This window comes from Coregonus lavaretus (genome assembly GCF_964263955.1).
Source record: "Coregonus lavaretus genome assembly, contig: HAP1_SCAFFOLD_102, whole genome shotgun sequence".
Lineage (NCBI taxonomy): Eukaryota > Metazoa > Chordata > Actinopteri > Salmoniformes > Salmonidae > Coregonus > Coregonus lavaretus.
Window position 1 is genome coordinate 1,218,754 of NW_028159396.1, and position 16,443 is coordinate 1,235,196.

General features: G+C 44.0%; 1 protein-coding gene across 1 annotated transcript; it reads right to left on the reverse strand.

The window, feature by feature from the left end:
- Positions 1–1,208: 1,208 nt before the first annotated feature.
- Positions 1,209–14,640, reverse strand: LOC311122920 (piggyBac transposable element-derived protein 4-like). The gene is made up of 3 exons (XM_084197221.1): positions 14,260–14,640; positions 2,817–3,048; positions 1,209–2,710 (listed from the first exon to the last, which is right to left on the reverse strand). The coding sequence occupies exons 1-3, from the start codon at positions 14,459–14,461 to the stop codon at positions 1,357–1,359; spliced, it is 1,788 nt and encodes a 595-aa protein (XP_084053347.1). The 5' UTR covers positions 14,462–14,640; the 3' UTR covers positions 1,209–1,356.
- Positions 14,641–16,443: the final 1,803 nt, after the last annotated feature.

Here is a 16,443-nt window from a genome sequence, read left to right on the forward strand (position 1 = left end):
GTACAGTCGATGTATACTCCTAGATACAGTCGATGTATACTCCTAGGTACAGTCGATGTATACTCCTGGGTACAGTCGATGTATACTCCTGGGTACAGTCGATGTATACTCCTAGGTACAGTCGATGTATACTCCTAGGTACAGTCGATGTATACTCCTGGGTACAGTCGATGTATACTCCTGGGTACAGTCGATGTATACTCCTGGGTACAGTCGATGTATACTCCTAGGTACAGTCGATGTATACTCCTAGATACAGTCGATGTATACTCCTAGATACAGTCGATGTATACTCCTAGGTACAGTCGATGTATACTCCTGGGTACAGTCGATGTATACTCCTGGGTACAGTCGATGTATACTCCTAGGTACAGTCGATGTATACTCCTGGGTACAGTCGATGTATACTCCTAGGTACAGTCGATGTATACTCCTGGGTACAGTCGATGTATACTCCTGGGTACAGTCGATGTATACTCCTGGGTACAGTCGATGTATACTCCTAGGTACAGTCGATGTATACTCCTGGGTACAGTCGATGTATACTCCTGGGTACAGTCGATATATACTCCTGGGTACAGTCGATGTATACTCCTAGATATAGTCGATGTATACTCCTGGGTACAGTCGATGTATACTCCTAGGTACAGTCGATGTATACTCCTAGGTACAGTCGATGTATACTCCTAGGTACAGTCGATGTATACTCCTAGGTACAGTCGATGTATACTCCTGGGTACAGTCGATGTATACTCCTGGGTACAGTCGATGTATACTCCTGGGTACAGTCGATGTATACTCCTGGGTACAGTCGATGTATACTCCTGGGTACAGTCGATGTATACTCCTGGGTACAGTCGATGTATACTCCTGGGTACAGTCGATGTATACTCCTGGGTACAGTCAATGTAACGTAGCGACTCACATCGTGCTCTTTGGTCCTACAGTAGTAGTCAGCTGATGAAACAGGATAAAGGTTGTTGGGGGAAATTATTTTGAAAGGTTTAGATTGAAAGTGATAAAACAAATGGGAGATCATTACAAAATCAAGGAATAACTCAAGTTGATGACATGTTTTATTTCAGAAATGGAGGTCAGGAGTTCAAAGTTCATTTCAGGTAAACAAACATGTTTCATTTCTATCTTTTTTTTTGTGTCTTTAAAAAAATCCCAATCCCCCCCACCCATCAAACAAGTCATACATTTCACAATTTCAGCATAATCTGTGAATGTCGATTAAGGCAGCCCTCCGCACGTCTCTGATTCAGAGAGGTTGGGTTAAATGCGGAAGACACATTTCAGTTGAATGCATTCAGTTGTACAACTTACTAGGTATCCCCCTTTCCCGAATACCACTTAGTAGTGCTTGAGGGTGTGGTACTCGCCAAAGCAAGGAACTGCACACAAGGCTGTGTTACAAGGCTCACACATGTACTTGGTCATCTTCCTTCGTTTCTGTCGCCGGGTAGATGTTTGACAGACCTTGCAATGCCTCCTCGTGCTTTTCCCTTGCTGGGTGGTCCGAGGGACATCGCTTGGGAAGTGGCGTCCAGTGAGGCGTAGAGGATTGTCAGAGGCAGGCCGGCCCCCAGTACACGGACGACGAGGAGTGTGGTGGTCCTCGAGGATCTGCCGAATCAGGTTTACCCTGTACTGCTGGTACGAGATCACCTGTCCAGTGACCTGCCGGTGGACAATGTGACCGTTGAGGAGAGCTATGTCTATTAGCTGGAAAAATAGCTTCTTGTACCATTTGAGGGACTTTCTGGCACACTCAACAAAACTGTTCCGCGTGTCCACTTTGTCAACTGCTCCAATCTTCTTGTTGTACTCCAAGACACAGTCTGGCATCATCTTCCTCTCTCCGGTGACATAGTCCAGTGTTCCTGTGTCCGACATTTTGGAGGCGTGCACGGTGGACAGAACATGGACATGACGTTTGCCGTGCCATTTTACCGCCATTATCTCCCCGTTGGTTTGGAACTCCGCCTCCCCCTTGCTCAATTTCTTTTGGAATATCGGCATCCCCTTCCTGTTGGATCTCACTGGGCCACAGGCCCCTGTCTTCTCCCTCAGAAGGTACTGGAAAAGGGCTGGGCTACTGTACCGGCTGTCCACAAATACAGTGTGCCCCTTTCTGAGGTAAGGCTGCAGCATGGTGATCACCACTGATCCAGATATGCCAAGACCCTCAACATGCTTTATATCTGTGGTGGTGCCGGTGTAGATGATCAGGTCCTGTACATATCCTGTCAGACAGTCACATAAAACAAAGAACTTGACGCCAAATCTGTGGCGCTTTGATGGGACGTGTCGGCGGAATGCAAGCCTCCCTTTCCAAGCCACGAGAAACTCATCAATGCACAAGTCCTTGTGAGGCACAAACACTCTTCCAAATGCCCTGGTCAAGCTGCTCAGGACATTCCTAATTTTGTGAAGGGGGTCGGCGAGGTTGGCAGTGGCGTTGTTCACAAAGTGGAGCGCTCTGAGCAAGACAAGGAAGCGGTCCTGGGAGAAAAGGGTTTGGAAAAAAGGGGTCTGCAGCATGGGGTCAGTGGTCCAGTAGTCCCTCATACAGCCCTTCTTCACTAGACCCATCAGCAGCACCGTGACCAGGAAGGTATACATTTCATTGATGGTAGTGTTCACCCATTTTGAGAGCTTCCCTTTTACACCAGGGGCAGTCTTCTCTTTCAGTTCATGAGAATACCTGCAAACAAATATGCATATTTAAAGTAGGCTAAAGGCATTCTGAATGTTGATACATTTGAAGAGAGCCTTGGGTTTTTCTGTAATATGATAAGGGTCATTCATACCTGTTGGTTTCCTGCACCACACTCTCCACCAAGTCCTTATCAAGGAACAGTTTAAAACACTCTGCCTCTGAGGGGGTGGGCAGGGTGCTTTGTACACCAGACAGGGTGTCATTGAAGTGTCTCTCTGATGGTTTGAAGTGACAGGATCTCCAGCCGCGGGGACCATCCTCCTCAACTTCAACAACATTGGCAGCAGCACCAGCATCTTGGGGAGGTGAGGGATGCTCATTGCCTGCAAGGTTGGGGGGTGGACACCATTATCCTCAGACATCTCACGCTCACATTCCAGAAGGTTGGGGGGGTGGACACCATTATCCTCAGACATCTCACGCTCACATTCCAGAAGGTTGGGGGGGTGGACACCATTATCCTCAGACATCTCACGCTCACATTCCAGAAGGTTGGGGGGGGGGCAGATACAATCACCACTGCTGTAGGCATAGGGAGACTCTGCTGAACCATCCCGCAGACTGTCTAGGATCCCTCCTTTCCCCACATCACTGTCTCCTTCAGGAGGTAGTCATAACTCTTGACAGGGCTGCCCTGTGTAGCCATCATCCCACGCATTATTATTATTATTATTTATATTCCTCGTCACTATCTGATTGATCAGACTCACTCCCATACACAGATTCTTCATCAGAATAACTAAATATTTATTGTAGCTCCTCATCAGTGAGGCGTTTCCTTTTAGCAGGCGCTCCTATACAGTAGTGAGAGTTTACATATATACAGTACCAGTCAAAAGTTTGGACACACCTACTCATTCAAGGGTTTTTCTTTATTTTTACTATTTTCTACATTGTAGAATAATAGTGAAAACATAAAAACTATGAAATAACACATATGGAATCATGTAGTAACCAAAAAAGTGTTAAACAAATATTTTATATTTGAGATTCTTCAAAGTAGCCACCCTTTGCCGTGATGACAGCTTTGCACACTCTTGGTATTCTCTCAACCAGCTTCACCTGGAATGCTTTTCCAACAGTCTTGAAGGAGTTCCCACATATGCTTAGCACTTGTTGGCTGCTCTTCCTTCACTCTGCCGTCCGACTCATCTCAAACCATCTCAATTGGGTTGAGGTCGGGGGATTGTGGAGGCCAGGTCATCTGATGCAGCACTCCATCACTCTCCTTCTTGGTCAAATAGCCCTTACACAGCCTGTAGGTGTGGACTCCAGACCAAAAGACACCCAGACTATCACTTTTTTTTTTTTTACATTTTAGTCATTTAGCAGCCGCTCTTATCCAGAGCGACTGACAGTAGTGAGCGCATACATTTTCATATATATATATACAGTGGGGGAAAAAAGTATTTAGTCAGCCACCAATTGTGCAAGTTCTCCCACTTAAAAAGATGAGAGAGGCCTGTAATTTTCATCATAGGTACACGTCAACTATGACAGACAAAATGAGAAGAAAAAAATCCAGAAAATCACATTGTAGGATTTTTAATGAATTTATTTGCAAATTATGGTGGAAAATAAGTATTTGGTCAATAACAAAAGTTTCTCAATACTTTGTTATATACCCTTTGTTGGCAATGACACAGGTCAAACGTTTTCTGTAAGTCTTCACAAGGTTTTCACACACTGTTGCTGGTATTTTGGCCCATTCCTCCATGCAGATCTCCTCTAGAGCAGTGATGTTTTGGGGCTGTCGCTGGGCAACACGGACTTTCAACTCCCTCCAAAGATTTTCTATGGGGTTGAGATCTGGAGACTAGCTAGGCCACTCCAGGACCTTGAAATGCTTCTTACGAAGCCACTCCTTCGTTGCCCGGGCGGTGTGTTTCGGATCATTGTCATGCTGAAAGACCCAGCCACGTTTCATCTTCAATGCCCTTGCTGATGGAAGGAGGTTTTCACTCAAAATCTCACGATACATGGCCCCATTCATTCTTTCCTTTACACGGATCAGTCGTCCTGGTCCCTTTGCAGAAAAACAGTCCCAAAGCATGATGTTTCCACCCCCATGCTTCACAGTTGGTATGATGTTCTTTGAATGCAATGTCCTCCAAACACGACAAGTTGAGTTTTTACCAAAAGGTTATATTTTGGTTTCATCTGACCATATGACATTCTCCCAATCCTCTTCTGGATCATCCAAATGCACTCTAGCAAACTTCAGACGGGCCTGGACATGTACTGGCTTAAGCAGGGGGTCTGGCACTGCAGGATTTGAGTCCCTGGCGGCGTAGTGTGTTACTGATGGTAGGCTTTGTTACTTTGGTCCCAGCTCTCTGCAGGTCATTCACTAGGTCCCCCCGTGTGGTTCTGGGATTTTTGCTCACCGTTCTTGTGATCATTTTGACCCCACGGGGTGAGATCTTGCGTGGAGCCCCAGATCGAGGGAGATTATCAGTGGTCTTGTATGTCTTCCATTTCCTAATAATTGCTCCCACAGTTGATTTCTTCAAACCAAGCTGCTCACCTATTGCAGATTCAGTCTTCCCAGCCTGGTGCAGGTCTACAATTTTGTTTCTGGTGTCCTTTGACAGCTCTTTGGTCTTGGCCATAGTGGAGTTTGGAGTGTGACTGTTTGAGGTTGTGGACAGGTGTCTTTTATACTGATAACAAGTTCAAACAGGTGCCATTAATACAGGTAATGAGTGGAGGACAGAGGAGCCTCTTAAAGAAGAAGTTACAGGTCTGTGAGAGCCAGAAATCTTGCTTGTTTGTAGGTGACCAAATACTTATTTTCCACCATAATTTGCAAATAAATTCATTAAAAATCCTACAATGTGATTTTCTGGAGAAAAAAAATCTCAATTTGTCTGTCATAGTTGACGTGTACCTATGATGAAAATTACAGGCCTCTCATCTTTTTAAGTGGGAGAACTTGCACAATTGGTGGCTGACTAAATACTTTTCCCCCCACTGTCTATATATATACAGTGGGGAAAAAAAGTATTTAGTCAGCCACCAATTGTGCAAGTTCTCCCACTTAAAAAGATGAGAGAGGCCTGTAATTTTCATCATAGGTACACGTCAACTATGACAGACAAATTAAGAAAAAAAAATCCAGAAATTCACACTGTAGGATTTTTAATGAATTTATTTGCAAATTATGGTGGAAAATAAGTATTTGGTCACCTACAAACAAGCAAGATTTCTGGCTCTCACAGACCTTTAACTTCTTCTTTAAGAGGCTCCTCTGTCCTCCACTCATTACCTGTATTAATAGCACCTGTTTGAACTTGTTATCAGTATAAAAGACACCTGTCCACAACCTCAAACAGTCACACTCCAAACTCCACTATGGCCAAGACCAAAGAGCTGTCAAAGGACACCAGAAACAAAATTGTAGACCTGCACCAGGCTGGGAAGACTGAATCTGCAATAGGTGAGCAGCTTGGTTTGAAGAAATCAACTGTGGGAGCAATTATTAGGAAATGGAATACATACAAGACCACTGATAATCTCCCTCGATCTGGGGCTCCACGCAAGATCTCACCCCGTGGGGTCAAAATTATCACAAGAACGGTGAGCAAAAATCCCAGAACCACACAGGGGGACCTAGTGAATGACCTGCAGAGAGCTGGGACCAAAGTAACAAAGCCTACCATCAGTAACACAATACGCCGCCAGGGACTCAAATCCTGCAGTTCCAGACGTGTCCCCCTGCTTAAGCCAGTACATGTCCAGGCCCGTCTGAAGTTTGCTAGAGTGCATTTGGATGATCCAGAAGAGGATTGGGAGAATGTCATATGGTCAGATGAAACCAAAATAGAACTTTTTGGTAAAAACTCAACTCGTCGTGTTTGGAGGACAAAGAATGCTGAGTTGCATCCAAAGAACACCATACCTACTGTGAAGCATGGGGGTGTAAACATCATGCTTTGGGGCTGTTTTTCTGCAAAGGGACCAGGACGACTGATCCGTGTAAAGGAAAGAATGAATGGGGCCATGTATCGTGAGATTTTGTGTGAAAACCTCCTTCCATCAGCAAGGGCATTGAAGATGAAACGTGGCTGGGTCTTTCAGCATGACAATGATCCCAAACACACTGCCCGGGCAACGAAGGAGTGGCTTCGTAAGAAGCATTTCAAGGTCCTGGAGTGGCCTAGCCAGTCTCCAGATCTCAACCCCATAGAAAATCTTTGAGGGAGTTGAAAGTCCGTGTTGCCCAGCGACTGCCCCAAAACATCACTGCTCTAGAGGAGATCTGCATGGAGGAATGGCCCAAAATAGTGTGTGAAAACCTTGTGAAGACTTACAGAAAACGTTTGACCTGTGTCATTGCCAACAAAGGGTATATAACAAAGTATTGAGAAACTTTTGTTATTGACCAAATACTTATTTTCCACCATAATTTGCAAATAAATTCATAAAAAATCCTACAATGTGATTTTCTGGATTTTTTTTTCTTATTTTGTCTGTCATAGTTGACGTGTACCTATGATGAAAATTAAAGGCCTCTCTCATCTTTTTAAGTGGGAGAACTTGCACAATTGGTGGCTGACTAAATACTTTTTTTCCCCACTGTATATATATATATATATATATTTAGTTATTTACATTCAGCAAGCGTGCATCTCCTCCAATAGGCTATTAGTAAAGAATATAAGTGTCCAACAAGCTTTTGAAATAAGTGTCCAACAAGCTATTGAAATAAGTGTCCAACAAGCTATTGATATAAGTGTCCAACAAGCTATTGAAATAAGTTTCCAACATGCTATTGAAATAAGTGTCCAACAAGCTATTGAAATAAGTGTCCAACAAGCTATTGAAATAAGTGTCCAACATGCTATTGAAATAAGAGACCACGACCCATTTTAAGAAATGCCATAGACGGGTTAGCTGACAACGTCACAAGCAACGCACACACTTCAATAGGGCAGAAGTCTGTGTTGTTGTGATTCTGGATGGTCAGATAGCTAGCAACAATGAAGAAGCTGACATGTGGGGAATTGTAAGTGGCTCGTTATAACTAGTTTTAGCTTGTCTTTTGGGCTTCTAGTCATGAAATCTATGCAGCTACTCAATCACTTTTTATAGCTACTGTTTACAGGCCTCCTGGGCCGTATACAGAGTTCCTTACTGAGTTCCATGAATTCCTATTGGACCTTGTAGTCATGGCAGATAATATTCCAATTTTAGGTGACTTCAATATTCACATGGAAAAGTCCACAGACTCATTCCAAAAGGCTTTCGGCGCCATCATCAACTCAGTAGGTTTTGTCCAACATGTCTCCGGACCTATTAATTGCCACAGTCTTACCTAGTTTTGTCCCGTGGAATAAATAATTGTGGATGTAAATGTTTTTCCTGATCTATCGGACCACCATCATATTAAGTTTGCAATCGCAACAAATAATCTGCTCAGACTCCAACCAAGGATCATAAAAAATTCTCTGACAACCCAAAGATTCCTAGATGCCCTTCCAGACTCCCTCCACTTACTCAAGGACGTCGGAGTACAAAAATCGCTTAACCACCTAACTGAGGATCTAAATGTAACATTGCGTAATACCCTAGATGCAGTCGCACCCCTAAAAACAAAAAACATTTGTCACAAGACATCTGCTACCTGGTATACAGAAAATACCCGAGCCCTGAAGCAAGCCTCCAGAAAATTGGAACGTAAATGGCGCTCCACCAAACTGGAAATCTTCCGACTAGCTTGGAAAGAAAGTACAGAGCAATATCGAAGAGCCCTCACTGCTGCTCCATCAGCCTACTTTTCCGACCTGATTGAGGAGAATTAAAACAATCCAGAATGTATTTTTGATACTGTCACAAAGCTAACTAAAAAGCAGCATTCCCCAAGAGAGGATGGCCTTCACTTCAGCAGTCATGAATTCATGAACTTCTTCGATGAAAAGATCATGATCATTAGAATGCAAATTACGGACTCCTCTTTGATTCTGCATATTTCTCTGCGTATTTCTCCAAAGCCCAGTTGTCCTGATCTGCACAGAACTGCCAGGACCTAGGATCAATTGAGACACTCAAGTTTTTTAATCCTGTATCTTTTGACACATTCATGAAAATAGTCATGGCCTCCAAACTTTCAAGCTGCATACTGGACCCTATTCCAAATAAACTACTGAAAGAGCTACTTCCTGTGCTTGGCCCTCCTATGTTGAACATAAAAAAACGGTTCCCTATCCACTGGATGTGAACCAAACTCAATAAAAGTGGCAGTAATAAAGCCTCTCTTGAAAAAGCCAAACCTCGTCCCGGAAAATGTAAAACAAAACTAAATCGGCCAATATCTAATCTCCCATTTCTTTCTAAATTTTTTGAAAAAGCTGTTGCGCAGCAACTCACTGCCTTCCTGAAGACAAAAAATGTATACAAAACGCTTCAGTCTGGTTTTAGACCCCATCATAGCACTGAGACCGCACTCGTACAGGTGGTAAATGACCTTTTAATGGCGTCAGACCAAGGCATCTGCATCTGTCCTCGTGCTCCTAGACCTTAGTGCTGCTTTTGACACCATCAATCACACATTCTTCTGGAGAGATTGGAGACCCTAATTGGTCTACACGGACAAGTTCTTGCCTGGTTTAGATCTTATCTGTCGGAAAGATATCAGTTAGTCTCTGTGGATGGTTTGTCCTCTGATAAATCAATTGTACGTTTAGGCGTTCCTCAAGGTTCCGTTTTAGGACCACTATTGTTTTCACTATATATTCTAGCTATTGGTTTTGTCATTTGGAAACACAAATGTCAACTTTCACTGCTATGCGGACAACACACAGCTGTACATTTTGATGAAACATGGTGAAGCCCCAAAATTGCCTACCCAGGAAGCATGTGTTTCAGACATAAGGAAGTGGATGGCGGCAGATTTTTTACTTTAAACTCTGACAAAACAGAGATGCTAGTTCTAGGTCCCAAGAAACAAAGAGATCTGCTGCTGGATCTGACAATTAATCTTGATGGTTGTACAGTTGTCTCAAAGAAAACTGTGAAGGACCTTCGTCTCAAAGAAAACTGTGAAGGACCTCGGCGTTACTCTGGACCCTGATCTCTCTTTTGACGAACATATCAAGAATATTTAAAGGACAGCTTTTTTTCCATCTTGGTAACATAGCAAAAATCAGAAACTTGTCGTCTAAAAATGGCGCAGAAAAGCTAATCCATGCTTTTGTCACGTCTAGATTAGACTACTGCAATGCTCTACTCTCCGGCTACCCGCATAAAGCAATAAATAAACTTCAGTTAGTGCAAAACACGGCTGCTAGAATCTTGACTAGAACCAAAAAATTTGATTATTCTATTCCAGTGCTAGCCTCTCTACATTGGCTTCCTGATAAGGATAGGGCTGATTTCAAGGTTTTACTGCTAACCTACAAAGCATTACATGGGCTTGCTCCTACCCATCTCTCCAATTTGGTCCTGCCATACATACCTACACGTACGCTACGGTCACAAGATCCAGGCCTCCTTATTGTCCCTAGAATTTCTAAGCAAACAGCTGGAGGCAGGGCTTTCTCCTATAGAGCTCAATTTTTATGGAATGGTCTGTCTATCCATGTGAGAGACGCAGACTCGGTCTCAACCTTTAAATCTTTACTGAAGACTCATCTCTTCAGTAGGTCCTATGATTGAGTGTAGTCTGGCCCAGGGGTGCGGAGGTGAACGGCAAGGCACTGGAGCCGGCAAAGCACTGGTGGTTTGTTGGTCTGTTGATATCCCTCTAGTGGTGTGGGGGCTGTGCTTTGGCAAAGTGCGTGGGGTTATATCCTGCCTGGTTGGCCCTGTCTGGGGGTATCGTCAGACGGGGCCACAGTGTCTCCCGACCCCTCCTGTCTCAGCCTCCAGTATCTATGCTGCAAAAGTCTATGTGCCGGGGGGCTAGGGTCAGTCTGTTATATCTGGTGTTATTCTCCTGTCTTATTTGGTGTCCTGTGTGAATTTAAGAATGCTCCCTCTAATTCTCTCTCTCTCCCTCCCATCCCGGAGGACCTGAGCCCTAGGACCATGCCTCAGGACTACATGGCCTGATGACCCCTTGCTGTCCCCAGTCCACCTGGTCGTGCTGCTGCTCCAGTTTCCACTCTTCTGCCTAAGGCTATGGAACCCTGACCTGTTCACTGGACGTGCAGCCTTGTCCCAGACCTGCTGTTTTCAACTCTCTCTCTCTCTCTCTCTCTCTACCGCACCTGCTGTCTCGACCTCTGAACGCTTGGCTATGAAAAGCCAACTGACATTTCCTCCTGAGGTGCTGACCTGTTGCAACCCTGCTGGTAATCTATGAACGTTTGAACATCTTGAAGAACAATCTGGCCTTAATGGCCATGTACCGTTATAATCTCCACCTGGCACAGCCAGAAGAGGACTGGCCACCCCTCAGAGCCTGGTTCCTCTCTAGGTTTCTTCCTAGGTTCCTGCCTTTCTAGGGAGTTTTTCCTAGCCACCGTGCTTCTACATCTGCATTGCTTGCTGTTTGGGGGTTTTAGGCTGGGTTTCTGTATAAGCACTTTGTGACATCTGCTCATGTAAAAAATACATGTGATTGATTTAGACACGTTTTTTTGCATCATACGTTCTGTCGCTACAATCACATACAGTATTTGTGATGGTACACTGCAACAATGATCACAAATATGTGAAGTTGTAAAGTGTATGACTGACAGCTTGAAGCTCTCCCGGTCGTTATGCGGATGTAATGGATAAAAGCAAAGCGGTTTGAAATGAGAGAAATCTAATTTCTAGGCTTTTCCCCCTGGTGCTCTAGTTCCCAGAGCTATGGATGTGTTGTGGTTCCCCCACTGTATCATTGTTGCAGCCTAAATGACAGCCAAATACACCGTTATAGTTGAAAAGGCTTTTCCATGTCAGAAAGCAGAGTAGGTCAAACAGAGCAAACAAAGGGACTGATTTGTTTCTGATCTCACCATCTGTTAAATACACACCACTTATTGTGGTATAGTGAGTGTCTGGCTCTAGCACTCTGAATAGTAGCACAACTTTCAGCAGTAGATCACATTAATATTCATCCTCTCACTGGCCACAACACATCTCATTTTAGACATTAGCTAGTCATGTTGGCGATAGAATAATTTAGATTTGTAATGGACCGTTTTTGTGTTGCGTAAACAACAACTGCTGTTTTCAGATCTGGACTCATTGCTGGCCACTTCAGAACAGTCCAGTGTTTTGTCTTGTACCTTTCCTGGGTGCATTCTGAAGTGTGATTGGGGTCATTATCCTGCTGGAAGACCCATGACCTTCGACGGAGACCCAGCTTTCTGACACCGGGTCCGAAATTGCGCTCCAAAATGCCTTGGTATTCTCCTGACTGCCATGCACACGTTCAAGCCACCCAGTGCCAGAGGCAGCAAAGAAACCCCAAAACATCACTGAACCTCCTCCATGTTTGACTGTAGGGAAGGTGTTTTAATTCTGTGAACACAGAGATGCTTTACCAAAAAGCTCTAATTTGCTCTCATCTGTCCACAGGACGTTCTCCCAGAAAGATTTCGGCAGGTTCAGGTTTGTTTTGGCAAATTGCAGTCAGGCTTTCTTATGTCTCTCTCTCAGCAGTGGGGTCCTCCTGGGTCTCCTACCATATAACCCCCTTTCATTGAGTTATGTCTCTCTCTCTCAGCAGTGGGGTCCTCCTGCCATATAACCCCCTTTCATTGAGTTATGTCTCTCTCAGCAGTGGGGTCCTCCTGGGTCTCCTACCATATAACCCCCTTTCATTGAGTTATGTCTCTCTCTCTCAGCAGTGGGGTCCTCCTGGGTCTCCTACCATATAACCACCTTTCATTGAGTTATGTCTCTCTCTCAGCAGTGGGGTCCTCCTGGGTCTCCTACCATATAACCCCCTTTCATTGAGTTATGTCTCTCTCTCAGCAGTGGGGTCCTCCTGGGTCTCATACCATATAACCCCCTTTCATTGAGTTATGTCTCTCTCTCAGCAGTGGGGTCCTCCTGGGTCTCATACCATATAACCCCCTTTCATTGAGTTATGTCTCTCTCTCAGCAGTGGGGTCCTCCTGAGTCTCCTGCCACATAACCCCCTTTCATTGAGTAATGTCTCTCTCTCAGCAGTGGGGTCCTCCTGGGTCTCCTGCCATATAACCCCCTTTCATTGAGTTGGCGACAGATGGTGCGAATTGAAACTGTCGTACCTTGTGTCTGAAGGTCAGCTTGAATCTGTGTGGCAGTTGATCGAGGTGCTTTCTCCACCATTGGAACAATCCTTCGCTGCAATCTTCCATCAAGTTCTCTCTTGCGGCCACGTCCAGGGAGGTTGGCTACAGTGGCATGGCCTTCAACTTCATTACGTACGGTGGAAACAGGAACATCAAGGTTTCTGTAGATGGACTTGAAGCCTTGAGATTGTCCATGCTTGGCTACAATCTTGTGTCTGACCTCCTCAGATAATTCTCTGGGTTTCTTTCTTTTCTCCATGCTCATTGTGGGACACACAGTGACACAAAACAGGAGAATGACTCATTTTCTCTATTCAAACTGATTGAATGAGGGATTTTTGTGAGTTGAATTCCAAAGTAAGGAGAATCACCTGCTTGAAATCTAAATATTTCGAACTACTTCTAGAAGGTCCCAATAATATTGTCCGGGACATTTTAGAATTTCTTTGTGGAATAAAGCTAACATTTAGTAAATTATTCTGATTGTTTTGTTTTGTTCAACTGCAAACCAAAGTTTTCTGGAAGAAATTGTGCATTATTTGAAAAAAGTGCAGTGGTGCCAATATTTTTGTATGTACGGACTGTATGTTGGAGTTCAGGCTTTATTTGACCCGATAAAGTAGGAAATTGCATGAATTTTTTACCATTACAGAGGAGGCCAAGCGTCAAAAAATGCTTTTTATTCAATCTTATTTCATGGCATTTAGAAAGGGCTTACAGAGCTGTTCTCCAAGATGAGATGTAAATGAAGCAATACAGACCAAATTGAAATAGCTTGATATTTGTTTGTGTGTTCTACAGTATTTTAAAGATGGGGGGGGGGGGGGGGGGGGACAGGAAATGTTTTTATAAAACATGCACCATACATCAGATCATCTTGAAACTTTCTCTCTAAATCTAACTTTCATCAAGGTTTTATATAGTCTATTGGTGTCTCTCTTTTCATTGGCAGAATCCTTTTTCAGTGTTATGATATTCATAACATCCATATCCACCAGTCTATCTTCATGTCAACTAACATACCTCTGCTGGTTGTCCTGGTAACAGATACCAGTCTATCTTCATGTCAACTAACAGAACTCTGCTGGTTGTCCTGGTAACAGATACCAGTGTATCTTCATGTCAACTAACAGAACTCTGCTGGTTGTCCTGGTAACAGATACCAGTCTATCTTCATGTCAACTAACAGAACTCTGCTGGTTGTCCTGGTAACAGATACCAGTCTATCTTCATGTCAACTAACAGAACTCTGCTGGTTGTCCTGGTAACAGATACCAGTGGGCAGATCTATTTTATTTGTTCAAACTAAACTACAGCACTTACTTTGATGAGTCAAATCTGCTCCTTTCTTCTCTTCTCCTCCTCTCACAGTTCCACTCAGCCCCGTTGTTTTCCTGCAGTCCACCAGCCGCACAGACAACCTCTTCAGACCCAGCAGTAAGGTGCTACTGGGAGAGGTACGACACGGGGACTCTGGGAGGGCGGAAGGGCTAGCGTTGTCCTGGTAACCATATAGAGGGGACATAGACACATATCATTATGGATGCTGATGTCACTGTTGTCATAAAGTGCTTTACAGAAACCCAGACCCCGATAGAGCAAGCTGTATGCTAGACCAGACCAAGCTGTACCATCTGGTGTTCTGATCTGGAGAGACTCTTCTCTGCCTCGTCAGCATCAGGATGTTGTTGAGGCTCCCCAGAGGATCCATAATAGTCATGTCTCTCTCCTGTGTGAACGAGAACATCAAACAGATGGTAAACTTATGATCTATTACAATCATAGTCTTACAAGAGGCATTAATATATCTAAAATGGGCCTAAAATGGCCACGTTCATCATGATTTCCTAAAAAATATTGTTTGTGATGCAAATGTAAAAGGGTCGTTCCACTAAATTAGTTGAAGTGCACTTTAATATAGAACACATGGAGAATTCAATAAATCTACACATTTAAAAGTCCCAAAAATGCATGTACCAATGGCGGATTGCCCCTTTAACAATTCCTACAGTACTGAACAACATTCAAGTGTAGAACCACACATTAGTTCAACAACTGTATAGTTTGTGCCCCTGCTTTTTAGACAATACTCACTGGTGTTAACAGGATCTTCAGTCTCCTCCTCCATTCCTTCCTCCTCCTCCTCTTTCACTCCCAAAACGTCTTCCTCCTCCTCTTTCAATGCGATAGCCTCCTCTTCCTCCTTTTTGATTCTGAAAGCTTCTACTTCCTCCTCTTCCTCTTTCACTCCAAAAGGTTCTTCCTCTTCTTTCACTCCATTCTCTTCTTTCAATGTGATCACCTCCTCTTCTTCCTTTTTTATTATGAAAGCTACTTCCTCTTCTTTCAATGTAATATCCTCATCTTCATCTTCTTTTACGATGATGTTCAGCCCAAGAGCTTCTTTCTCCGTATAGCTTAGTGAGCTCATGGTTCTGGATGTTAGTTAGCTAGCTAGATAGTTAGCATTAGCGATTCGCCTAGTACAGTAAAGTTAACAATTTAACAAATTAGCCAACTTCATTTAACAAGCAAATTACGTTTTTTTTAACTAGTAAAAACGTAAACAGAATTATGCTTAAAAACACTGACATGAATATACACAAGATTGGACTAAAGTGTTTAGGTTATGTTCGCTAGCAAGCTACTGAGGTGGTTGAATCAGTAGTCTGTTGTCGAAATTGAAGAAGCCTCAAGTCCACTAGATTATACGTCACGCAAAAAGCATCACCTGAAAGATTCACATTGCCATCTGCTGACTGGAGTAGGTAACGCAGATTGGAAAAATCTCCATTACATCGTTTATTCTGGCAACCAGTCATAAGAAGTCATTTAAAAACAATCAGTGCTATATTTTCTCTTACTTCTTACAGCCAATCCTTTCCTCCAGGGCTGACCTGCCCATTAGGCAGGATTAGGCGACAGATTGCCGATGGCCGCATTTTTTTTTTTTATGGACCAAGACACATCGCTAACAACACATAATAATAACACCTCACATAATTCTGGCCAAAAACAATAAAAACTTTTCTCACCCAGTGGCATATGGGCTATTTAACTGAGCCACCACATGAAGCAGTGCCCCCTTTGCCAAAGGCAACGTGGACAGACAGGGCTCTACCTGTATAGACCGCATGCCCCTTTGCCAAAGGTAACGTGGACAGACAGGGCTCTACCTGTGTAGACCACATGCCCCTTTGCCAAAGGCAACGTGGACAGACAGGGCTCTACCTGTATAGACCGCATGCCCCTTTGCCAAAGGCAACGTGGACAGACAGGGCTCTACCTGTATAGACCGCATGCCCCTTTGCCAAAGGTAACGTGGACAGACAGGGCTCTACCTGTATAGACCACATGCCCCTTTGCCAAAGGCAACGTGGACAGACAGGGCTCTACCTGTATAGACCGCATGCCCCTTTGCCAAAGGTAACGTGGACAGACAGGGCTCTACCTGTGTAGACCGCATGCCCCTTTGCCAAAGGCAACGTGGACAGACAGGGCTCTACC